General features: G+C 41.3%; 1 protein-coding gene across 2 annotated transcripts in view; it reads right to left on the reverse strand.

Annotated features, from left to right (window-relative positions):
* Nucleotides 1–26,131, reverse strand: part of OXSR1 (oxidative stress responsive kinase 1) — a 93,140-nt gene that overhangs the window by 14,188 nt on the left and 52,821 nt on the right. For both annotated transcript variants that reach the window (XM_052807666.1, XM_052807655.1), the window contains exons 5-11: nt 20,447–20,502; nt 11,801–11,910; nt 8,166–8,267; nt 5,359–5,492; nt 3,177–3,225; nt 798–863; nt 432–554 (exon numbers count right to left, since the gene is read on the reverse strand). In XM_052807666.1, the coding sequence (XP_052663626.1) occupies nt 432–554; nt 798–863; nt 3,177–3,225; nt 5,359–5,492; nt 8,166–8,267; nt 11,801–11,910; nt 20,447–20,502 (640 nt within the window). The remainder of the gene's footprint in view (nt 1–431; nt 555–797; nt 864–3,176; nt 3,226–5,358; nt 5,493–8,165; nt 8,268–11,800; nt 11,911–20,446; nt 20,503–26,131) is intronic.

Here is a 26,131-nt window from a genome sequence, read left to right on the forward strand (position 1 = left end):
GCCATAAGCACAGGCCCTATTGATTTCAGCTCCATCCTGGAGAGGGCAGTAGGACAAAACCTCTCCTGACATTTCCAGAAGAAAGCATCTCAAACAGTCAGCACCCTTAAAAACAAAGAGAATATCCTAGCTCAAGTGAATTAGTATGCTGAACTGGGAGCAGACCATCTGAATTCATGTCCCCAATTATGCTCAACATCCCTGAATGAGACCAGCTGTGCCCCAGAATGACGACAGAAGAGAGATCAATACAATTTCTTCAACCTTCAGTCTGCTTTCTCTGGTTTGGCTACAAACTCGAGGGCAGGGATTATAACTTACTGTGTATCACACTTAAAAAACAAGGCCACATGCTTCCCAGGGATATTTAGATACACCACAGTTAGAAAACAAAACAGAGACAGTAGAGCTACCGGAGTTTGAGGACCCACCCTGAGCTGTGAAATTGCTGCTCTGCCTTCCTCACTTTCTTCATCTAGTTCATCATCACTCCATTCCCAGCCACCATCTTCAGTCTTATGAAGACGTCCGCTGGAACCTGGAACTCTCCGGACCTGCTCAGCACAAAGAGAACTAGTATGTCAAGCAGACAGTTTCTACGGTTGATCTTTTTTAGGAGAAACAGCACAAGAGCATCTTCAGGTTGCATCACCTACCAGGGTGCTTGAGTATTTTATTGAAACGTCTAGCTCTGTATCCAGAAAATGCCATACTACAGTAATTATCATTAAAAATGTGAACACAAGCATAAAAAACCTAGTACAACTAACAGCAAGAGCCCATGAGGTTTTCAGTACCTTTTTGGATCTTTCAGTGATTGTTGGTGCTCTCTGCAACATCTTCTCTTGTAAAAACTCTTTATTCTGCAAAAGAAGAAATACCAAACATTCACATTGCTGAAAATACCCTTTGATTCCTTCAGTGTCTCTGATAAAGAAACTGTTAAGCTATTTCTAGCAGAAAGTGTTTTACATGTTTCATCCCCATTCTCCCAAAGATATTAACCACTTTCTTCCTTTGCACTACAGTATATGATGTTTCATCCTAAATACCTTTTCAGTTAGTGGTGGCACTTTCCCTGTGCAAAGTGATATGGAATTAACGATCGAAGAATTGTATACTGTTCTGTCTGATTTACTGGGGAATGTACTTATTATATTGCAGCATCTGACACCCTGCTGAGACATCTGGCATTCTTCCATTCGCAGATACTACACCACCTGGATCCAGCCCCTTTGCTTTATCTTACCCCTAAATTTATGCCTGTCCAACTGTCAAAGGCAAACCTCAAATGTCAGGCAGGCCAGGATGCAGGAACTCCTCTATGCTGGAGTAACAAGACCAAGGAATTGGGGCAGCAGGATTTAAAGGGACTGAAAAAACATACAGCATGTATGATGTTTAGAGAGAAAGTAAATGCAGTGATCACAACAGATTAAATACCGGGAAACTGCTGTGACGCATTACGGTATCAAATTTCCTCTTCAGCAAGCTACTCTGGACTGGCTAACATGCGTGCTCCTGAGCATACAATTTTCCAACCGCTTGACTGCAGAGCCAAACTGCTGGCTGCAGGGGAAGCAGACCAGGCAAGCACCCTGGCATAAGCACTGGGATCTAGCTGGGTATTTCACACCACACAAGCGAGGTTGGATAGCCCTGCCACCTCTGCCCATGAAGTGCTCCCAGAACTTCCCTGTGATGGTTTCTTGCATGCAGGATGGAGAGCCTCAAGACACACGCTGTCCCTTCCTGTTAAGTGGCTCTCAGCATTATCAAAACATACTTTTACATAATACAGACTGTATTTAAGTATAAAGTTCAATATAGACATATAGAAGTTGGACTCTTCTGTCCTCAAGTTACAGCTGTCAGTTTGGCAGTGGCTGATGTAGGAAAAGTAATTTAACACTGAGTGTTAACTGGCACATTTTCACTTTGGGTGTCGGTTTAAGTATTGCCTCACTTACAATAATGTTAATTTTCTATCACCACATATGCTAATATTTTACTCTGCGGAAGCTTAATGAAAGCATGAAGGAGATTTTACACACAATGAAGTATAACATGAACCAGAACTCGCACAACCAAACGGAGAAAGGTCAGCAATGTGTAAACCATCTTGTCACTTTGGACACCAAGTGTGCATCCAGTATACAGATGCAGAGTATTCAGCTGCCTAAAATCCCATCATGGACAACGAAAACCTAGTTAATACTGTCAAGAGCCCAGACATCAGTTAAACTTGCCCTAAAGCAAACACCTACATTTCATAAACTGGATCTCTCTCTAGACTTCCTCAGTTGCACTTGTTAGATTTCTGTCAACTTTAATAGGACATCCAGCTCCTGCACAAATACCTAGATGTGGCCACTTCCATTTAAGCATCTTAATCTGGGAGCTGAAAACTACTTTGATTAACTGGTGATGCTGCTGTGCTATCCCAGGTATCAGACATGTTTTTGACAGTTTAATCTGTGTTGTGCTATAAAACCCATGTATTTTGATCACAAACATGCCACAGAAGAAATAAGCAAACAGAAAACATCTTCTTATTCCCATGGAAATATAAATTCTCCCTTGTATTATTTCTGTTTCCCTCAATAAGACCTTGCACATTGCATATGCACTAATCTCCAGGAAGTAATTACATAAATGCTCACTGGCAGCTCACTTCAAGGCTAGAAATGGGAGTTTCCTACTATTTTGTATCACAGGATCTTCACTTTCCATAAGGCAACACAGGGTGAAATAGTTTTACGTAGCCCTCTGCACAGTGGGCCTCATTCACTGCTTTGGATACAGACCAATTACAGAGTTTACTAAAATATAAGTTACATTTACTGCCACAGAGACCTTTATGGTTGGACAGGCAGCCAGAATGGCACCATTACAAGAGAAGAAAAAAAAAAAAAAAAAACCAAAAGCCACTGAAAGACATTTAAATGCTCAAGAATTTCTAGGTAATTTCTTTTAATAGCAGCATACACAAGGAGGTACAGAAGAGGGGTTTCATTCTGTTCGTTCACAATGACCCATTCAACTCACTCAGCTATGCTGGCCCTAAGTGAAACAGCCCACACTCATGCCAATAAAGCTGTCACCATACTTATCGTACTTCTGAAAAGTCCTCTCCAGAGCCTCTGCACAGATCAGTTTAGGAAGCATTTTCTTACCTTTGCTTTCGTGAAAAATTTGTGTCTTAAGAGTTCTGCTGCTGTCGGTCTGTCAATAAAAAAAGATGTAGAAAAGACAATTAAAAATGCTCCCTTTCAACACAACCATATTCCAGGTTGCTGCAGCTTGTTGTAACATTGCATAAGGGCATCGGCTTCTCCTGCACAATTCCCCTAAAAATCAATCAATGTATTCCAAGTAAATTTTACATCACCAGTCTTTTAAATACTCAGTGTATTCTGATCAAAGCCTATTCTGTTCAAAAGCAGTGAATAACTTGGGGGTGGGGGGGAGAAGCTGCTCTCATTTTGATGCTGAACTTGAGCCTCTCAGAGCCAGTTTGATAGGATCACAGAAACAATTTGCTCAAAATTGAAATGAAGGATCATCACCTACAGCAGGAGTGCAGTACTCGCCATGTGCAAGTAAACAAAGTTATTTCAGAGATACTCGATTATATGTGTGTAATTAGTTCTATTAAACACAAGTGAGACAATCAACCTTTCTCTAATAGAAAAGTAACAAATACAAACTATTCTCCCCTTTAAGTTAGGCTTTAGGATAAATACTGGAAAGTAAAAGACATCCCTTGGTCATTTTAGAAGGAGCTTTCTAAAGACTCAGGCCTACATGAGAAAGTATCAGCTTAGAGCATTTCCACACTGCAAACTGTGCTTAAATAGTAACAGAGTTTAATCAGTGACTTGCAAAGGCTATTCGTAACAGGGTTTATTTCACCTCAGACTACTCTAACAAAAATCATCCACCTGCAAGGCAGCCCCCAAAATAATTAAAAAGCAATTGCACTAAATTCTCCTCTTTGAGAACCTGTACAATATGCATAAGCATTATCTGATTCTGCTGGTTGCTCCTTATGGGCCGACCTCCTGCTCCCATAGTCAGGATGATGACAGTGGCTGTTAGTGGTGCTTGAGAAGAGAGAAGGGGTATGTCACAATTCAAAGTGATTATGTTTAATTCTGATCAGCACACATTCTAACCTCCAGGGATAGGATATGCTTTAGAAAGGAGAAAAAACATCATGCTGGGAAAAAAAACACCCTGCTATCAGCATTTATCAAGCACTCCACTGGATTCATTAAGCATTTCAAGTGTAAAGCTTGTTAGAAGAGAGAGATCCCATCTCACAATGCATGAGAAGCCTTTGTTGCTGGATCTGTCACAAGAGGGAACTGAAAAATGTCTTCATTATTATTATTTTATGAAGGGACTTCTTCCTTTCCAGAATTAGTTTGCTTACTGAGTAAAAAAGAAAACTAAGAGGTATAAAAACTGATCTGTGGGAATGCTTGTTTCTTTACCTTTGCATTTTAAGGAACACTATTTTTAATGCAAGGTGAACATTCCTTTAAACAGCTTCACAGACTGGCAAATGCTATGACTGTCCTCCACAGAAATATGTCTGAGCCATCCTATGTGACAGGCTGTGGATTTTAAACAGTGCCATAGACAGCCAGACCCTCGTGCAGCTTTGAACAGTGCCATAACATAATGATACAATGCTGTCCTGGGAACAACAACATATGCACCACCCCCTTGGTAGTATTTCTAACATCACTGAGTAGTCAAGCTACCATTACAAGGAAGACTGAAAATGTCATCAGGTCACTTAAGCAATCTGTATTGATGAAAACATGTTGGTAAAATTCACCAGTGTTTTTCCTTATTTCCCCCCCAAACCAAATATTACTTATAATTAAGCAAGTCAAAACTACACTGAAAGCCTTCTTTGCACTGGCAAATTTTAAAAAGTTTATTTATGAAGCTTTGCAAGTAAACACATATTGCCCAACATGTAATTTCTGATTTATAAACACAGAGCAGTTTTGACTGGGAACAAAACATGAACTGCAGTCACCTGCTGGAGGTGGCAAGGGGGAGAATAGCACTACACACACAGTGGACTGGGATGCACTCTCATTAACCCAAATGGTAGATGTGTGCCCCAGCCAGGCACAACGCCAGACATTTATCCTTAAAAATAAGGACAGCCAAGAGAATTTGCTGCCACACAGCAAGATTGCTGTGTTCATTGTGACTGAAAGGCTGGATGGGCAGAGAGTGTACCAGCTTAAAAAAATATGGAATACAATGAGGTTTGTGGTTTTGTTTGGGGGGGGGGGGTGGGTATTTATTTATTTTGGTGTTACCTGTTCTTACCTTTTTTCAGGGTCTTTTTGTAGGCACGATGAAATCATCTTCCTAAATGATTTCCCATACTTCTTCAGCATCTCCTTATCTTGCACACCAGTTTCCAAAGATGGAGGATCATTTTGTAGTGTCAGCATTAAAACCTGAAAGAATTATGTCTATTGGCAATGAGATTTTTCTTGACCTTTGTTAGAGGCAGATCTTGGGAACACTGTATTTTAGACAAGCATTTTCCTCAAGCATCTGAGTCAACACGGACTGTTTCATTACAACAGCTCTCTGAGGGTAGCCTGAGCTCAGAGTGAAGTTTCTCACAATTTAGACTGTCTCCTCGCATTCACCGGACAGCAAAAACTCACCTACCTTTTCCTCAGGGCAATTACAGGGTCTCTCCTCTTCCCTCTGCTTCCCACATTCACTAACTTTATAGAAACAATTACTTTCAAAACCTTTACACTTCTGCAAATTCTGCCTGTCAGCAGAGAGGTTCAAGACTCGTACAACAGGATCTAGAGAGCGCTACCTCCACCAGCTTTCCTTGGGAAGCCAGGCTAATTTATACCCAACAATTTAAGCTACTGTTTTCCATCACATCTCCTGGCCCACAGTGCAGTCCACGGGCCAAACACAAGGTTGGAATGCACTTTCAGGCCTGTCTGGTGTGATTAAAGGTGTAAGCATAGCAGAACTTCTACCAGCCTTCCTCATTTGAGACAAGGAGTTATGCAAGGCATTTGATTCAAAGGCTCTGTTTAGATCACCCTGCAGGTATTTCTTAGCTAAAAATGAAATTAATGTACAAGCAGAAGGGCAACATAAAAAAAAAAATATGAGGGTTCACTTCCATGCACCAATGCAACAGCAGGTGAAGACATTTCTCACACAAACAGCCATCAAGCCAAACTGATTATTTCTTTCACATCACTCAGATATTCTGAAGGAAAGGAAGAAAATTACTCATTTCCATTTTCACTTGTCACCTACATACAGATGAATATCTATTTTTAGAAAAGTAAGCAGCACATAGCACATTTAAATAGCTTTCCACAGCTATATCGCTTAGGGCAGCAAGAGCCCAGCAATCTAGCTGAAATTATACAGTCCATGACAGAATTCCCTGCTTTTTTTCCCCCCTCTCCTTGGAGGTTCACTTAATGCATGGGTCATTTTGCTGCGTAACAAAACTAATTTGCAATGAAATACAGTTACATTCAATAGATAAAACACAGAAGTCCTCTTGCAGGCTGCATGACTGGAACCCATACCTAATAGAATTGGAGACTCAGAATTATATCTACCATATGACAACACACAATACTAAATAGGCGATCTTTGTATTCAAAGCTACAACCCATACATTCAAAACACAATAAACAGAAGTACAGCTTGCAGAAGCTACTGCAAAATGCTACCAATAGTCACAGCACAGAAGGAAGTATCAATGAAAACAGCAACAGCTAAACCAGCAACACATTTCCCTGAGCTCCTCGCTGCTCTGCCACAACCACTGATACAGTACGAACTTTAACGGCATTTCTAAACCACTCAGTTATTCAACAGTCCCTGCACAGAGATGACACAAATCTTAAAATTAATTGTGTTCTACAGGAGTTAAACTAGTGCAAAGTCCTGGCATTTAAAGCAACACACGGATGAGCCCGTTCTAATGAGTTAGGAGCTACTGGATTCCCAAATGCTACTGTAATTGCAGGGTAGGAGGGGATGGACCCAGGTCCTAAAGAGGTGACACGCAACTTGCATAGCACTCCAGCAGTTAAAAGACTCAGAAAAGGAAAGCTTGCCCCATGGTATGCCTAAAATTGAGGGACTTGGCACCCATAGGCCTCATATCCCCTGTAACTAGTCTAACCATAAGCTATGGGATTACTGAAAGGGCTCTCCACCCCCTCCTGTTTGATCTGAGGGAGCATGCATCCCAGGAGTAGAGGCAAAGTGGCCTTCAAGAGGGTGGGCCAAAGAGGCTCAAAGTTTTGTGACTGAGACAGGACCCCATCAGATCTCACAAAGGGGCTAAGGAAGAAGATCTCAAAGCTCAGCAGAAGGGCAGGATGCTTCAGACCTTAACTGACAGGGTCAACTCAGTTAACTTTAAGATGTGGACTCCCTGAGAGAGCTGCATGCTGGAAGTAGCTCCTGGTTCAAAAGTCAGGAAATAGGGAAAGTTAGCCAAACTATAAGGCAATCTGAAGTTCAAGATACTTAAACAAGATTTTTGAAGTTTTGTCAGTCAGTGTTTAAACAAGAACATTTCCTCCACCTCAACTTCAATAAAATATTTATGTTGCCAATACCACACCATTTCATACTGATGCGGTACTTTCCACTGGTTCAGTAATTGACAGGACTGTTGGCACTAAACAAAGACAGACATTGTTTTGGATAACTGGTAACGGGATTTCTGGGAGGTATCAAGAAGGATTATCAGTGCAGGAGAAGGAATGGCTCACCATCCCAGTGTCACTGGATGCCAGGTAGCATGCTCTGAATCATTACTTATAGCCTTAAAAACATCTGCTGCCTTCAGAGGCTCCACGATTAAAACACACAGCACTTTCCTCAAGAATGGCGACCCTGGCAAGACTCAGGATCTAAATAAGAACTGCACAGTTTCAGACAATGCTGATTAAGTTGCATATTTTTAAAAGGTGACTTCAGATAAATCCAAGAACATTGTGATCCACAAGTGCAATTTGAGAGGACAAACTCTTCAACTAAGCATGCTGGCCAAATTCTTGGAAACACCCAGAGAACACACTGATCCTTTATCTTGCACAAGTATCTGGAGACCTGCTCACCTTCATGGGCGGGTATTTATGGTAAGGAGCTGCCCCTGTAGCCAGTTCAATAGCAGTGATCCCAAAGCTCCAGATGTCTGCCTTGAAATCGTATCCTCTGACCTGAAAAATATTAGAGGATGTTAGCATGTGCCTCTTGCTATCCTACACTACAATCCCTTTCTTTAGCCTATTACACATCCTTTTGCCCTTTCCTTCCTTGCCCCTCGAAATTGGAAAGAGCAGCACTATAGCGTTAAAGAGATGGAAAGAACTTTTTCTCCCTCCTCTCCGCCCAGCTCCTTATACCTTCGAGAAGGTGTTTCTGAAGTCATAGTCTGATGAAAATTATGATTGTGGACTGTGCAACTAGGACTGCTCTGCCATAAACCTCTCCATGTGTAGAACATAAAGGGGCACTGGGTTAACCCCGGCCCCGACTTCTACACAAAGACACAGAGAGTCATTAAACAGTATAATGAAACTCTCATAGTTAATAGATGGACTGTTATCCCCTTGGGACATATGCCTCACTACACTTTTAGTCAACCGCTTAATCAATCTGACTGCAAACATGCTCAATCCTGAAACTTCAGTACACACCAGCTCAGTAAAAATCCCCTCACTCCTGTCTACAGACTAGTATTTCCTTCCACTAATTAATAGTAGCTTCTGTACTTGACATTAAACACAGACTTGTTCAGGAAAATTTATAGCATTTACTTCCCCTCATGCACAGGAAAAAATATTTCATATGCCAAAGCATTTACTTCCTCATTATCATTAGGTAATATTTTGGCACTTGTTCTCTCTACTGCAGGAGAGAAACATTATGTACTAACTTCAAGAGCAGCTACAAAAAAATCAAAGCATTTTGGCTGCTTAGAACGGTTTGTATTTCTTCTCGCTAGACTCTGGAAAAATGAATATTGAATCAGAGCAAGGCTAATAGGGATATTGTGTTCAGCTAACCTAACAAGCTTTAGAAAAGAGATTCATTGTGATGAAGCAAAAAACGTTCCCCAAACTACCTTTAAGATGATCTTTAATTTTGACAAACAAAAAACCCTCTTGCACTGTTTTTTATATAACACTTTAGTTGAACTGAAACTTATTACAGCAACAGGAGTTTTTATCTTGCACTAATTTCTTCAACTCTGTAGACATCATTTTCATGAGCCTTAAAGGTCTGAAAGGTTTCTTGAAGTGCCTCAGGTTATGGATCCAATGATTATGAACAGATTTCAAGTCATTTAACTGAAAAAGCACAGATATCTAGTATAATTTAAAAGAACATAGTGAAGAAAGAAATATGCTGTAAGGGTGGCATTTTTTTCCCCCCTCACACTATTTTTAGGTTTTGAGTATAACTTTGGGACATTACTTAGCTTTATCTTTCAGTTAGTCTTGCAGCACATCTATATATACTGTACAACTCCCCATTCCCCACCAGGATTTTAACTGTTCAGTGGTTTGGGGTTTTTTTTTTTAATTATATCATATAATCCTACTTGCAAATGAAAGCTATGAAGTTCAAAACTGTCTACAGCAGTTCATCTTGACATCTGTCCGATCCATATTAGTCACCACCCTGCAGTTAGTTTATATCAACATTTATTTTTCTCCTCAGCTTTTTTTTTTTTGCCATAAATCTGTCAAGTGAACGAATGTACATTAAAAGACAATGCCAGGCTATCATGTATTAACATGTTAAAGGAACTTAATGATGCTGAAGTAAACCAAATGGAATTGGGTCGATAATATCTACATAGTGAAGGCTAACCTACAGCAACCCCTTCGTCCTTTTTCCCGGGTTGGATATAGTGGCTCAGAGTGACACCTGCTGGAAGACAGCAAGATGATACAAACGGACATTGAAGGATTTCACATCAGCATCCAAAATACCTCCTTACCATCTAATATTTGCAACAAGTTAGATGTGCACAGCCCTCATGGAAGTATTGGACTCCCTAGAAAATATACCTCCTTTGGAAACACATCTGTTGCATCAAGAACCCCCGCTTTGTCACCAAAACCTTCATTTCCCCTTTTTAGCACCCTCCTTAAGATCTTTTTTTCCCTGTTGTCCTGCAGACTGCAGCCACCCTAACTGCAATGAGCCTGGAGCAGCACCATTAGGTCCTGGCCAGCCTGCTGTGCCCTGTTCACCAGGACAGGACACAAAGGACAGAAAAGCAAGGGACAACTCTGATCTGGTTTTGGAAACACTGAACACTCTATTTTTTTATTCATTTTTAAATCAACATAACAAAAAAAAAATCCAGAAGTACATGACAGTGAAGCAGTTCAGAAGCAGGTTTGCAAAGACAGCTCCTGACTTGGGGAGTGTGTCTTGTACTCTGTGGTGTTACGACTTGTACTCTGAGCAGGTTGCAGGAGTGCTTTAACACACCAGCCCCTCAGTGCCACCACGGGGAGCCACTGAAAAGGCCAGACATTGAAAAAGCCTTTCAGCAATAGTATATTTAAGCTACTCCAAAATTATCTCAATCCCTGAAGAAGTTTTAGATACAGGAAAAAATGCATTAAAGTTCTACCACTGTTTTAGCTGCATTTCATTTTAGAGATACATATATTTGTTGGAGTCCTACTCAAGCTCCTCCTAAGCTTCAAAATATTTTATTGTGAACAGCAAGGAGAAAAGTAACAAGGCGGGTTTACTTGAATAAAAACAATGTTTTCCCAAAATATTCTTGTTAAAAAGATTTTTTGGAAGGAAAAAAGGAAAAACAGAAAAACATTTATAGTCAGTTTTATTTCTGCTTGGCACACCTGCCAAAAATCAAACCCTGACTCCAGCCCTCTGTCAAACTGTTTTTAAGGGGATGAGGGATAATTTTCAGAATGCTTATGGCAATGAACATCAATGCAATAGACAGCTACTGCAAATGCCCTGTCAGGACTGTGGCATAATTTTGTTTGTGGATCTTGCTCAGAAATGGGCAAAGATATTTTACATTAAACAAAGTTTCCAGGTGGCCTTTATCAGAAGCCATGCAGACAAAGCTTCTGTAGTTTAGTCTAGAAGTAGTGGAGGACAAAAAGTGACATATCTCCACCCAACGGGAAGAAATATGACATCTTTTAACTAGCCAAAAGAGCAGAGTAGGAAGGGGGAAGAGACAAGCATTCCTCAGCATTTACAATCCGGATTCTCACAAGCCAAGAGAAACTAAACACCCAAATAAAGTCAACTGCATGTTATTTTACTGTAATAACTCCCCGCTCTGACATCTTGCAATTAGCTACCCCAAATTCTTCTATTTAGAAATGCAGAAGAGCACATTACCAACCCATATATGTGCATATTTACCATGTGTGAAACTATTTATATTCTACCTCACGTTTATGCAAGAGGGAGGGGCAGGTTAATCTTTATGCAACAGCTGAGCTGTCTCATCCTCACCTTAGGTAGGAGCCTGAAGAGAAGCAACAGGGCAAAAATCTACTGAACACTTAATATTCCCCAATACAAGCCTGGCTGCAATAGGCAAATCGAAGAAAATCCTGTAGTTTTAAGAAAGCCTGACAGGATGCCAAATTATCATCTTAGCTTCAAGTAAATGTAGCCCTTGCTGACAACAAGGAATTCCAGGTGCAGATCAGCTAAGAGGACACTAGGAAAAACAATTCACCTGTTCCATAACTTCTGGTGCCATCCAGCAAGGTGTGCCCACAAAAGTTTTCCTGACTTTATTTCTGGTAATGTCACCACCAGTGGCCAGAAACGCGCTAACACCAAAGTCTGAAAAGAAAACAAAACCAGATTGTATTAAGAACACATCCCAAGCAAACTGAAGGGTTGTCCCCTCTTTCCCCTCATATTCCCAGCCATCTATTAAGTACTAGACCATACAGTTACGCATGAGGAGTTTCCTAATAAATGAAGAATGATAAAACAGTTAGCTAGGAGTGCTGGTACACGAACAGTGTGTAGTCCACCATTCAATTACTGGGGACAGCAGAGCTTTCAGTGCTGGCCGGCAGAGAGGAAAATTCCACTTTCCATTATGGCCCACTGGTCACATTACAGCATGCCTGCACTCCCCCCCAGCAGACCTGCTACTGTACAAACCTGCCTCTGACAGCCAGTCCTTTATTTACATTTGTATACATGCACAACAAGTAAGAACTGAACTTCTATTAGCATCCTGTTAGTATCTGCAGCAATGAAGTCTGGTACATAAAATGTTACTAGACTTTATAACATTTAACTATCCTAACTGCATCCTGCAGACTGGAGGTATCAGCCCCTTATTCTGAATGGTTTATTATCAGAATACGCTTTGCTTGGTAATATTCCATCGCTGAGATGCTCAGTGCTTTAACAGGAACTTGGACTGGCTCCCAGTGATACAGCAGCGTTACTGAATCGAGCAGCACATGCCACTAACCAGCCCGACCATCCCAGAGGGAGCCTTGCAGAGAGGTATTCACACCCTGCACAGCATTATCCCCACTTGAATCATCTTTCACAAGCTGAAGGACGCTCAAGGATGCCCCAGGCACTTGCTGGTAATTGTCTTAAAGTAAATCATTCTTTTACATGAAAACTATGCTTTCAAAGATAACACTGATGTTTTATGCAATTAAGAATGACATGGAAAACAGGATCTGTGAACAGCAGCAGTAGTGTGCAGGGATCGCAATGGGGTACAGTATGTTTGTTCAAAGAGCATTAAAAAAAGATTCGGCAACCAAGTCATTCAAGAGAGGATGACAGACTTTCCTTGGAGAAAGAAAAAGAAATAAATCGGGTGACAGGGAAACTGTAAACACAAAACTGTAGAAGTATTTCTTCCTAGTTTGCTCCAAACTACACTGCTTATGTATTGCAGAATTATAGACCTGCAATGGGTCATTCTCCATAACTCAACTTTATCCACACACACACCTGCCTTTTTTTGAACACAGTACAAGCAATCAAAATCTTGAATGCCATTTTTGAGATTGGCAACAGGCTTGGAGGATAAGTCTCTGAAATTCAAGGGCTATTTCACATAAAACCAGAACATTATTGACCACAATAGGTTTGAAAATTTTTGAAACTCAGCTGACATGGTTAACTGTAAACGCAAAGTCTTACTCAGAGGAGCCATGGAGTTACTCCACGGCTTAAGAGTGTTATCCTAACTGAGGAATCAACTGCAACAAAAGATCCCTCTTTACAATTTTCAGGCAATGGCATCCAAGTGAGGACAGTCCCAAGCTTCCTTCTGTATCATGCCAGCAGTGCAATGAGCCCCTTCTCACCAGTCTTTCCATATTTGAGAAACACCACTGAAATTATCACTCAGAAGAATAAGATGCTGAAAGCTTCCAGCTCACTTAGGTTAGAGGCTTCCAAGTACAGGAACTTAACACTCACTAAAATACAAGACATGGATTAGTGAAAGTTGACATCGAAGAAAGTTGCATAGAAGTCACAGGGCTAAAACAAGCACTAGCAAATGCCTATCATTATGGTTCAGCTTCTCCCTGATGCACTGTCCTGTTCTCTTCCCTGTTCCCAGAGGCACCCTGTCTTCCTGCTAGCCTTGAAGTTTTAGCACTTTTAGATGGATCGCTATCCCCATCAGCACTGCAATCTGTATTTTTCTGGAAACCCACTTTTTGCAACAGTGATTTTGCTTTGAGATCTTCCATGTGTGTATCCACCATTCTTGCTTTTCTCAGAAAACTGCATGAGCTTCCTAAAAAGTTCAGAGTAAAATTACTTGCATTTTACCGCTCATTACAGGAAGTCTTGCAAGATCCATTGTTCTAAAGACAAAAGCAATTAGAAGTTCTTTTAAATAAGATAATACTAATAGAAACTTGTCCAAGTGCCATCAGCATATTGTTGTGATGTGCTGTATTTGAACTTGTGTATATTATCTTACCTCAAGTTTCCATGCAGTCATTTTGAGGGTAAAGGAAAAGCCATTCAAAGCAAAAGCATCCCAGCAGTAAAAACACAAGTCCTTTACACAGCACACACAGCATTCACCACATTTCACATCAAACGTGGGTTTATAAATTCCAGTTGGAAATTGTGCCCCTACATCTGCTATCTGAGGTCAGCAGAAAGCTTAAACAGAATTAAATTGTATTCAGTTACATGGTTGATTTATTCAATGTTTTCCCAATTTCCCTCATTTACAGTGGGCTAAAATAGGCACAACCAGTCTGTGCTACTCTGCTGCAAGGAATGACTTTGAAACCGTCTTCTCAAATGTCATCTTACTAACTTTATCCAAGTCCCAGCTATTAAGATAAGAATGTGCGTGCTCTCAAGAAATATCTGTAAAGCAATAAAATAAAATCCTAACCACAAGTTAGGGTTCAATTCTTACTTCTGAGCAGTTGGTACGACCTGTGTCTCATTCTCTCTCCCACTGCTAACTACCCTCAAAAAGGCTAAAATGGCACTAGGTTAATTGCAAATTAATTTAAATCTAGAAAATAGGAAAATTAACAAAATTCAAGAGGTATGATAGCTCAGAAGTGTTTACATTTGTACTCTTCTTTGGCAGCTTGTACTTTATATTGGCTCACTATGGTGATAACTGGAAAGGACTGAATCACCAGAAACAGGGAGGAATTGGAAATGTTTGGACTTGTCTTGCAATACCAGTAACCACCACTGCTGGGAATCCAACGACTGTCACATTCTAAAGGAGCCCAAAAATTGAAGACTTCCAGCAGTCTGCTAGCAAATAATAGTCTGCAGGAAGTCTTGATACAAGTCGTAGGATCATTTTTTTAGTAACTTTTCTGAAGCAATGTACAAAAGATTCATCTGCTGGACCTGTTTCAGTGATATAAAACAAAGACTTCTTTAAAAATATATATCTCTCCAGACTCTTGTATCACAGCAAAACCAATCCAGAATGGAAATGACAATTCTGCTGATGCAGGCTCTGCAGAAAATATGGCCAACTTGTCTTTTTCAGTAGAAAGATCATGTGTTGCAAACCACATACCCTACAAAACACTCTAGTGGCAACGAAGTTGCAGGCTAGTGTTTGAAAAAGCATGGTATTAGCCAACAAGTCCTGCTATTAAGGTATGCAAGTTGTCAAACCTGAAAACTATTCTAGCCACTCAGGAAATGCAAAAGCTGAAAGGAAAATTTCCTCTTACTATTCTGCGTTGCAGAAACAAAGACCCAGTCTAAACAACTCACCAGTGCAAGAACGCTTTGGCAGGACCACATCAGAACAGGCACCATTACTGCTATGTATGTCAGAAGATACATTTCTGTAGTATCATAAGTTAGATTATTTTATCCAAATCCAGGAAGTCAGCCATTAAAAATCATCTCTCCTTGGCCGTCTCATACTGTAACATTACCTTAATCCTAAAAAGCCTAAGTACCTGCTACCTTAGGTAGCTACCTACAAGGTAGGAACAAGAGAAAGAAGACTGTGCACTAACTAGGACCCAGGACCAAAGCCTACTGACATCGGAAAGGCTCCTACAGAGTTTGGTGGGTTTGGATCAGACCCTAAGGCAGTTCCCAACTTCAGTGAGACAGAACAACAGAATAAACCAATCTTGACTTCAAACCACTCAGAGTTGTTTTTAAACTCGTGTAGCCAAAATATTATCCCTCCTCAAGCAAAAATAAAAGTCCTTCAGAAGACAGCACTAAGTGTTTTTTTCACTGGTCACCTTCCTTCTTGTTCAGTTGTTCACCATCAGAAAATATCCGCAGTTGTCCTTAGTGTTTTTCTGCAAACCCTACAGCTTTTAGAGCACTGAAGATGAATAAAGCCCGGCAGCAAGAGGACAAAGGCAGAAGTAAATAGCAATTTTGTGCTGACAATGCAGTGGGTGGTAAAACACCAGAGAAAAGGAAGATTAGTGAAGTACAAGAATCAAAAGCTTCTTTCCTTTCAAAGATTATTTGGTTATACAGTAGGTCTGCATCTATAAATACACACTTGTTCTCCCAAATTCTCATTTGGAAAGGTAGTTCTCTACAGTCACATATATTTCTAATCAATTCACATGCAGAACAGCAGCTTTATTGTATCACAAGTTCAGCCTTTTTGCAATAATGTCAAGGCACATAAAAGGTGTATGAAATCCCTTTGCCGACTAAACGTAAAGATCAAATCTGAAACCGAGCCCCAACAGTATGTTAATAAAGATACACTAATACTGCACAAAATAACTTAAGGATGACAAAGCCCAGGCCAGGTAAAGCCACCGCCCTTGGAGAAGTTCACAAGTGGTTTCAACAACGAAATAGCACAACATCTCTTCAGGAAACACGGATATGACAAGTGACACACAAAAAGTTACTTCACATCATGCTGCTGCAGTGGAGGCACCAAAACTCTCCACCAGCCACAGAGAAAAATACTTTAGCCCCTTTTTCGAAAGAGAGAAGAGGCTCAGAGGTGTCTGTGATACAACACCAAGTGCTCAAGTCAGCCCTGCAATCGGCACTCCTCTCCCTGAGTTGGATTCGTGTCTTGTCCTTTGTTAAGTCAATTTAATCTCCCAAAGTTAGTTTCCTAAGGGAAAGTGGGGGAATGACACTGCCTGCATCATAGCTCGATGTTTATGTAGAGCGCTATTTTAGTACAATGAATTAAGAGCAGTCAGGAACACAGCGAACCGGTGACAAGCTGGCATGGATTTGTGGAAAGTTACACAAATTCAGTTACACAAGTTTTGCCTGGCCTTAACTATCCCCATTTTATAAATAGATAAAACAAGAGGGGTTAGGCAGTTTGCCCGGTATCAATTAGCAAGTCCTGAACGACTTCGTGAAATCTTAATCTACTTCAACCGCTTGGCAACACGGCCTGCCTGGGACACGGCAGGCACACTGAGCGCCTCTTGGAGTACATGTTAATAATCCCAACTGGTTTTAAAACCTGAAGATATCATGTTATAGTCCCTACAACAGAAATATCCCACAGATGGAAGGATGTGTGCCTTTCAACCTTCAGTAGACCCTTGCTTCTTCAGATTCAATCACGGAGGGGGGGTGACAGCATTATTTAATATCCCAGTGGATAAAATCAGGGAAAAAAAGATTTAGTGGGCACCCAGTCTCAGTAGGATGCTAATATTATGCCATGGTTGGAGAATGGTTCATACCGAGCAAGTCTCGTGCACCTTGGGGAGAGTTTCCCCTCAACCTCTCCCACCCCTTCCCAGCCTATCAAGACTCTCACTTCATTTCACAATAATTTATAGGGCCTGCACAGTTAAATAAACTGAAGAATATTAAGCCTCGCTTACTGTGAGAAGTCTCCTGGTTTATGCAGCAATATTGGTGCCGATGCAGTTTATATTGACAAAGAATGTTTTTACGCATGCAGGTCTCAGACTCCAGGGAGCCAATAAATGCTAGGGCAAAGAGGTTTTATGCTCTGATTTAAAAAAAAAAAAAAAAAAAAAATTACAATAATTGCCATGGAGAGGCTGGAACACAAAAGAACACTGCTATCTCAATTTACATTGCAACCACCGTCAGCACGGCCCAGAACAATGGTATCTGGGAAAGAGTCCTGCTCTCTCCAGAAGATAGATTAATTCAATGTGCAGGAAAACACTTCAAACTGAGAAAGCAATACTCTCTGAATTGTAACAGGCTCTGAAAGCTTGGTGCCAAGCCACAAACCCAAGCCAGTGCCCTTGGGGGGGGGGGGGGGGGGGGGGGGTGGTAAATAAATAAATAAATAAATAAATAAAAAGATGTTAAGATAGAAGCAAATAGCCTCAGTTTAGGTCTCCCTGGTCAGCTGGATCTGTTAAAGGCAATTTTATGCCTTGTTCAGTGGATGCACATTTTGAAAGCAAAAGGAGCTACATAGTTAAAAATAGACAGAGCCGTGAGTAAAAATACCAAGGCCCAGGACTTGGGGAAGAGTTTGAAGCTGAGAGTTTGTACAGGCCTTTAGAGGAATTTTTAGAATTCCTACTTCCAGCAAATGCCCCTGAGCTCACAGATTTCTCCTCCATCACTTTACCTGTGCCCACCTCAGCTCGCAGTGCTCCCACAGCGGCTTTCAAGTCCGACGCACAGCCACCGATTCAGAGTTACAAACAGAACCTGAGGAACGTCGGACACACATCCATCAAGCTGCTTTTTCTGGTCAGCCTTAACAGAACTGTACAGCCCAAATTAACAAAAGAGGCTTTAGTTTTCACTGCTTGGAACTTATAATCCTGCAGCAAAATTACTACCATGAATTCTATACACTGAAAGTTTCCCAAGTGATTAAATTCACTGACATGTTGTGAAGGTATAGCCTGGCAGTGGGGTTTCCTCCACTACAGGGTCGAGCATTTTTTTCTAAACCTTGAAAGCAGCTTTGTTTTTTTTCCTCAAAGGATTTCCAGTTTGAGATTTACATTCCTCACATTTACATTTAAGATTTACATTTCTTCTGAGACAAGAAACATGAATTGTGTCAAGTAGTAGGAAACACGCAGGAACACAAGGTTGCAAAGGCCAAATATTGAATAAGGCCTTCTTAAACAACTGTTCACAGGCAGTTCTGATAGAGGGATGGCAAAAGAGAAAGGAGTTATAAAAGAATTGAACTCATTCTTTCCTGCTACATTATTTGCATTTTTTTATGTACACCAAACCAGCACCTTCAAGGGAGGTGCCCCATTCACCCTCAGGCTTCATTCCACAGCTGATCAATCTTTTTTTTTTTTCCTCATGGCATCACTTTGCAGTGAAACTTAAACACATTTGTTTCATGGGAACGCAGTGATGTCATCCAGCTGATAACTGAAGCACTTAATGATCAACAGAATTATCCAAAATATGCATTAATATTATTGTCAAAGCCAAGTGCTTTGATCTCGCTGAAACAAAACTCACTTTATTGGGATTGGTCTGCTTCCAGCATTTTTTCCTCCTCAAAAAATTCACAAGAAATTCTGCTATTTCATCCTGGGTCAGTAGGAAAGGAAGCTGAAGTGTCAGAAATTCCCACAGAAACAGAATCTCATGTTATGACCAGGTCAGGCTCTTCTCTAGTATTCAGTCATTTATTTTTGTTTCTTTCAAGTCATCGGCTGCCTTTGCAGAAATGAAAAGTGCTTCCTGCCACAGTGGTGAACTTGGTGACCTTGGTTGAGTTTAGTCGCTCTGCTGCGTCTCATGAAAGGTTACAGCGTTAGTTGTTTTGCACGTTCAAAGAAAAAATTTGTAAAGAGGGAACTTTGCACATCTCGCAATGTTGCTTTCGCAGGATATGCAGAGAGGTGGATTTCATCATTTAGATATTGCACATATAAACCACTAGTAGACATTTCAGTCCAGAGGAACGTGTACAAATCACAGACAAAATAAATCCTCTGAAATTCGTACAAGTAAGACTAGTCAACTTTAAAACTGCTTATCAACTAAAAATTACCCAGCAGAAAAAAAAAGAAAAAATATGTGAACAGGTACCTATTACCAGTGAGCCTTAATAAAAAAAAAGCCAAGACCTGGCACCCTTGTGGAGAAGAAACACAAGTAGTCTTCTGCTAGCCTGGCAGAAACACTTGAAATAACATACCTGTGTTGAAGCAGCTCGTGACAGCAGTGACTACAACAGACATTTTCTGCAGGCACATCTGTATTAGCTAAAGCAACTGCCTTTAGCAGTTTTCCCTACCCTGTCCCTCAGCTTGCACAACTGCTTCCAAGACTTTTAGTTCATCCCAGTTTGGGCTGGGTTAGGGCGGTCAGTTAAACATGCACCCTGCCACTCATTCAACTGAAGCGGACTAGGGAGCATCCACATGAGCAGTCTGACCAGCAGATCTTTGGTTAAGGCAAAGTTGCAAGTGACTTTTACCATCAGACATACCAGTTTCCTTCTGATGAATCTATTCACTGATCACCACAGTCCTTTTGAAAACCACCTTACACATCGATGATAAATCAGTGAGGTCTGTGCAGTCCACTTCCAAGCCTATGAACTTGCTGTTTTAAAAAACTGACCAGCTTATGCCAAGAATTTTATCTATTCTATTGATTCTGAGGATTTAACAGTCAAAGGATTTATTCATGCTGACTGCCATAATTCCAAAGAACAGTAATTTAAGATAACAAGATGTAATAAACTCTGGGTTGGGGTTTTTTTTTGTTTTGGTTTGTGGTTTGTTTATTGTTGGGTTTTTTGGTGGTGTTGGTTTTAGTTTGTTTGTTTTAAGAACTGTGGAGCTTCTTGAAGCTAACATTTTTATGTAGGCTTGTTCTTGATCATTAAACTGTCTCCTTGGATACACAGTTACACCTAAAGTTTATTCAAAGCTACCAGGAAAGTTACCTGCAATTTGCACTGAGCCATCTTCTCCAAGAAGAATATTTCCTGCTTTCACATCCCTGCAGAAAGATAAAGCAACAATAAGTGGAAGTCATTAAATCTTTCCTTCAACCAACAAAAATACATTATAAGGTTATTATGTCTTGTATTTCATTTCTGGCATTAGCACCTCCTGCTTCCAATCATGCAGAAACAGTAGGGACTTAACAGCAATTGTAACTTGAGTACACAGACACTAAGTGTTATTTGTATGATTTATAGCTGGTAGCATTTTAAGTACTATACACAGAAAAAAAAAAAAAACGAAAAACTTGACAGAAGGTACCCTCAAAAATACAAGGAAAGTGGTTTGTCCCAGGTTCTTAAATTAGCTAAAAATGTGAAAACAGAACCTAGCACTGATCTCATGCTATGTACCCTTTGGGGGGGGGCGGGGGGGGGAGGGACAGGACACTTGAAGAGACAGTGAGTTGATCCAGTCTCACTACCACTGAATGCATCCTATTCTTCCCCAGCCCCATGTCTTGCTACTCCCCAGCCCTGGAGAAGTTCACATACTTCCTCAGGAAGTCAGTTTAGCCCCATACACTGGTGAAAATCCAGGCAGAAGAAAAACATTGTTTGCTTGTGGCTTAGTGAACTGAACCACATTACCAAGGGTCAGGTGAGCAGAGCTGGTACAACAGAGATGGTGAGAATGGGAAAATAGGGCCACTCAACTGTCCTGTGAAGTCTCAACTTTAGTAAAAAAAGTCTCCCTGATTTTTTTTTTCAACCAAAGTCCACAAACACACAAGAACACCCAGCCTGAAAGTTACTGTACTATCCCCTTTCTACCCCCAAAAAAAGCCCTGGTTTGTTAGGTTAACAGCAACACTTCTCCATCCTCAAGGGGAATGCTACTTTCACTCCAAACACGCTTTGAAGTTTTACAGCTTATTTCCACAGGCTGCTCCCCATGCAAAGCCAAGAGAAGCACCTTTGTAGTTGACACCCACATTCATCAGCATGGCTGCTAAGCTTGCACTGGCTAGGAAACCATGCAGACCCAGAGCACATGCAGGTGCTGCCTCAAGAAAGGCTGCAAGCAAAGCAGCTGCCTGGGGAATGGATGCCAGTGAATAGATAGCAATTCACAATGCACCTCAGCTTAATGGCAACTACCTGCATGGAAGAGAAAAGAAAAAAAGAAGGAAAAAAAACCAAGCAGACTCGCCCTCCACTGCCTTCTGCAAATATTCCAAATCCTTTCACACACAGACAAAAAAAAAAAAAAAAAAAGTCAAAAGCTATTTTTTCTCTCCTCCCTCGTGCATCATGAGAACAGAACTGGCGTGATGGCCTGGCCAAAGAGCCCTGGTCAAGCCCTGGAAATCTCCTCCTTCCTGGCTTTGCTCTTCTGAAGAAGAGCCTGGGCCACTGCCAGTTCCAGGCCAGGATAATTTTAAACACATGCTCTCCAGCATTAGCATTTGTTAGATTCTTCCCAATACCCAGTCTAGGACATTGGCATAGCAAGGCTTTCCGCCAGCATATAGCAGAAAAGTGAACAAAGACTGTCGATAAGACAGTCCCACTAAAGATTACTTTAACAGCAAACCCTGGCTGACAGCAGCCTTTAGCCTTCAAAAAAGTATTTCAAGTCCTGCCAAGTGTACACCTCTTGCTAGCAGTGACCACCTTGGAGCCTAATCCCTGTTTAAAGCAGAAGTGTAAGAACAAGTACAGGAAAATACTAATTTGCCTTAATGATCAAGAACACTTGGATAGATCTATATGGAAACACCAAAGTTGTATGGCGAGATAGCCTTGAGAAGCTGACTTAATAGCAGAAAAGGATTCAAAGCAGTACGGAGCTCTGACCGTGAAGCCAGAATAAGTAGACAAACGTAAAACAATTGCTGCCAGTCAGCTCCAGTCCTGCTCATTTTACATTGGCCAAATACATGAACATCGGTTTAGGGGCAAGTTGGCTTTCCCTCCAAGAAGCATTATTCTGTTTGCATCCTGCAATTAACAGCTACAGCTGTTGCAGACAAGAAAGCATCAGCACTGCAGTGGATGGAGACTCTTAAGTAGACAGAGGAACCTGAAGGGATTAAATACAACATTAAGCACATAGCTACACTACCCCCGCTTAGCATCCATTGGCCAAATCCAACACAACTGGAGTTGTAGAGAGTTAATCGCCATGAGGGATACAAACTTGGCTAACCCCTGCACTCCCACAAAGCGTTCACAGTCCGTAACAATGAGGGAGTGGAAAAGCTCCTTGCCAATATTTAGGTAAAAGATGCCTTTAGGATCCAACCCCATGACCACGTGGAGCCATGAGAGCACAGCGCCCAGGTCTGCTGCTTCCTAGGTAAGGAGCTGGCTCACATGGTATGAAATGTGCTTGGCACAGGCACAGCCATCTCCCGGAATCCCCCCTCACACCAGCACTAATTCAGAGGGAACAGAGGGTGTTCAGGAAACTCTTCAATCCTACTGGAAATGTTTATCCAGACAGTTGGTTCTCCTGCGACAGCCAGGACACACGAGGCCCTTTCAAAGCTGCCTGCCAGCTCCAGGTTATGGGGAAAGGAATAGCATGCACCAAGGTTGCCTGTTGAAGTTATTGTTCCTCTTACTGAAGACGGATGCAAGTAACAGTAATTTCCTCTTCCATCTGTATTCCAAGGAAGCCCAGGATGCTGGCGCGTTGCCCCAGTAAGCTGGGCCGTGCAGTATTGTACAGCCTTTCCAAACTTCCCCTGCCGGCACGACGGCGTGTGCAGCTCACCGAGCCCCCTTCAGCAGTGAAGGAAGTGCCAGGGAAGTTTTTAAGTAGAACTAAGGATGAAGTCTCAATCATCATGCATTTCAGAGTCCAAAAAAACTCAGGCAGGTTTCACTGACGCAGCAACAGCAGCCAGAAAGCAGCACGCATTCAATACCACCAGAGAATCCTACCGTAACAGAGCAAGCTGGACAAACTTGAAGTGCAGAAAGCAGTAAAACAAGCACTCAGATTGAATCCCATAGAAAAAAAGAGCCAAAGGACTCCAGTCCCTTAACCCCCTCCAATGCAGAGGCTTGTTTTCTTTTTAACTTCAGCTTGGATTAATTAAAATTTACGTATTTTCTCATTGGAAACAAAAGTCAGTAAATATGGTGCTTCAAGTTGTTTCAAAAAATTAAAACAAGTCGTTGCTACAATAAGAAATCCAGGAGGCCAACAACAGCCACTGCCAAATATCCAAGTCAAACTGCAGAATTAAATCACCACTTGATGTGGCATTTCCTCCCAGTGACCAACCCTCTGAAAAGGCCATTACTCACCCCAGCCTGGTACACTCCACCCCAGAGCAGCAAAATGGATAGGCAGCAAGCTGTTTGGGGACACTGACTCTGTTTAGGAGTTGCTGTACCAGAGAGGCAACTTCCAGCTTTCCCATTCCTCACCCCAGTGTACTGGCATCGCATCACCCATGGCAACAGCTCCAGGTGAACATCGAGCAGCAATAACACTGGGTGAACACAGATCCCTTCCTTTAGCATATGCTGGTGTCAGCAGTAGTATCTTCAAATTAGGTCCTCCTTTAAAACCATCTTTAGGATTAATTAATTGCATTTAAAGCAATGGGGTAGGGGAGAGAAGAACAGTGCTTTCCTGTTTATTCTCATCAGGAGATGCTTATAAACTTGCAAGCTGAATGGCAAAAGTTTGTTACTCCAGGATATAGTTATTGCCAAGTCTAACAATTTGAAGGTACTTCCTATTAATGTGGTAAAGACCATATCCTGGGCTGATACACTCGCAATAAATGGTGTGCCTCTGGCATAATTACTACACTGGAAACAGGAAGCAGCTTTAGGCTGTAGTGTAAACGGCAATTATATCACATTTAAAATGAAGTTACAGAAGGCTGGAGTAAACTCTTTCTTGCCAGTAGCTCAACAAATGCTATCGTAGTTCTGGACATTGCCGCACTGTAGCTGTCATCTTCCTCTCTTCTAAAGCCTCCAAAAGCCCTTCCGCAAAATAACAATTATGTTTTTATTTACCTCATACTTCACAACCAGAGTGGGAAGAGGGGTTTGGACTGGCTCCAGTACAAAGCTGGATTCTCCACATCAGTCTTGAAAGGTTTTGCAGCATGGCAGAAATCCCTCCTCATCTGCATTTCAAACTGGTTTAGCTTCCCAGTGCGATCAAACACTAATGTACCAGTTACATCACATTAATGCCTCGAGGTTAGGGCTAGGCCATAGGCATTAGAAGCTATATAACCAAAACTGATCGCGATCTAACAAAATTACAATCAAGCATCCAGCTACAGGAGACCTGGGAGCACAGGAAGGCAATAAGAAGATGCTCCCCAGTTTTGAGTGCAGTGTTCCCACACCTCCACAATTAATTTTTCAACGGGGCAGGTGGGGAACTAAGGAACTGTATCTTAATGGCTTGTTCCCACTATAAAAAGCCTACACGAGCCCTTAAAATCCTGCTAAATTTATCAGATTTACCTCACCCATAGCCCTCAATCCTTGGCACTACCATATAATGGCTGTCGTTGCAGTGACAACACTAAGGGAAAAAGAAAGACTTGCTGGTCCATAATGGAAAGCAGCGTTATCAATAACCAGCTGCAACTTTGCAATCCTGGCATATGCAATAAAACTTCATATTACAGACTTAAAAGAACTAGAGTTTGCAAGGACCAATGAAGCATGTTAAGTTACTGCTTTTTAACAAGCCTCTTAATATTGTTTGGAAATCAAAAAGGATTCACTTGGCTTGTGTTCAGAAGTCTACATTGGAAGTAATAGCTAGGACAATTTGTTAAGGGCACTGCAACCGTGATACAAGTGACCTGAGCAAAGAGTGGCATCCCAGGACTTCTGTAGCCTAGCACTGAGAAGAAAACTGTCACATGAAGGCGGAAATGGAAGATAAGCCCTGTTTATTGTGCCTTTGCTTCTAACCTGCTCATATGTGCCTTTAGGATGCAATGCTGGCTGTCAGCACAGCCATGAGTCATCTGCCCATTAGATGCAATTTACATCAACTATAACAATAAATTTTCATGGACTGAACTCTATAGTGCGTAATCTGGCATGAAGAAAGAGTGGTTGGTCCTGCCAAGTTCCATTTGAAAAAAAGAAAAGGTGCAAGATACAAGAATTACTATTTTCTGTTAATGGTAATGAATAACTCAAAATATTTATACTGAATGCAACCAATTGCTGGAGTTGACATTGTTCCCAGTAATTTGCAAAGTACTTCCAGGACAATATCTCTACCTACAGTTAAATATGAAGCAATTTGTGACATTATACACCAAATGAGCACTATTCTCTCTACTATCAAACATTACTCTCCCTTCAATGATATGCTGTTACCTATGTCACCTCTTCCCTTTGCCTTATAAGCCAAGATACAAAAAGCTGGCTATATTCAAGAGCTTTAAGATTTGAGACAGAGCTGCAAAACAGAAACTAAGCTTGGAGAGTGCAAGCAGAGTAGTATTTTTACACCCTCAAAAGTCAGCACGTTCAGTACAACATAGGAGAAGGTATTCAAGACAACTGTATTCGAAGTGCTGTACATTAGCATGCTCCCTGTTCCTGCTCAGAAAAGCTGTGTGTACTAACATTTTCATGCCACAGGGTTGAGCCTTAAGTCCCAAACTCCTGGGTGAG

The sequence above is a fragment of the Harpia harpyja genome, chromosome 1, assembly GCF_026419915.1.
Source record: "Harpia harpyja isolate bHarHar1 chromosome 1, bHarHar1 primary haplotype, whole genome shotgun sequence".
NCBI classification, from domain to species: Eukaryota; Metazoa; Chordata; class Aves; order Accipitriformes; family Accipitridae; genus Harpia; species Harpia harpyja.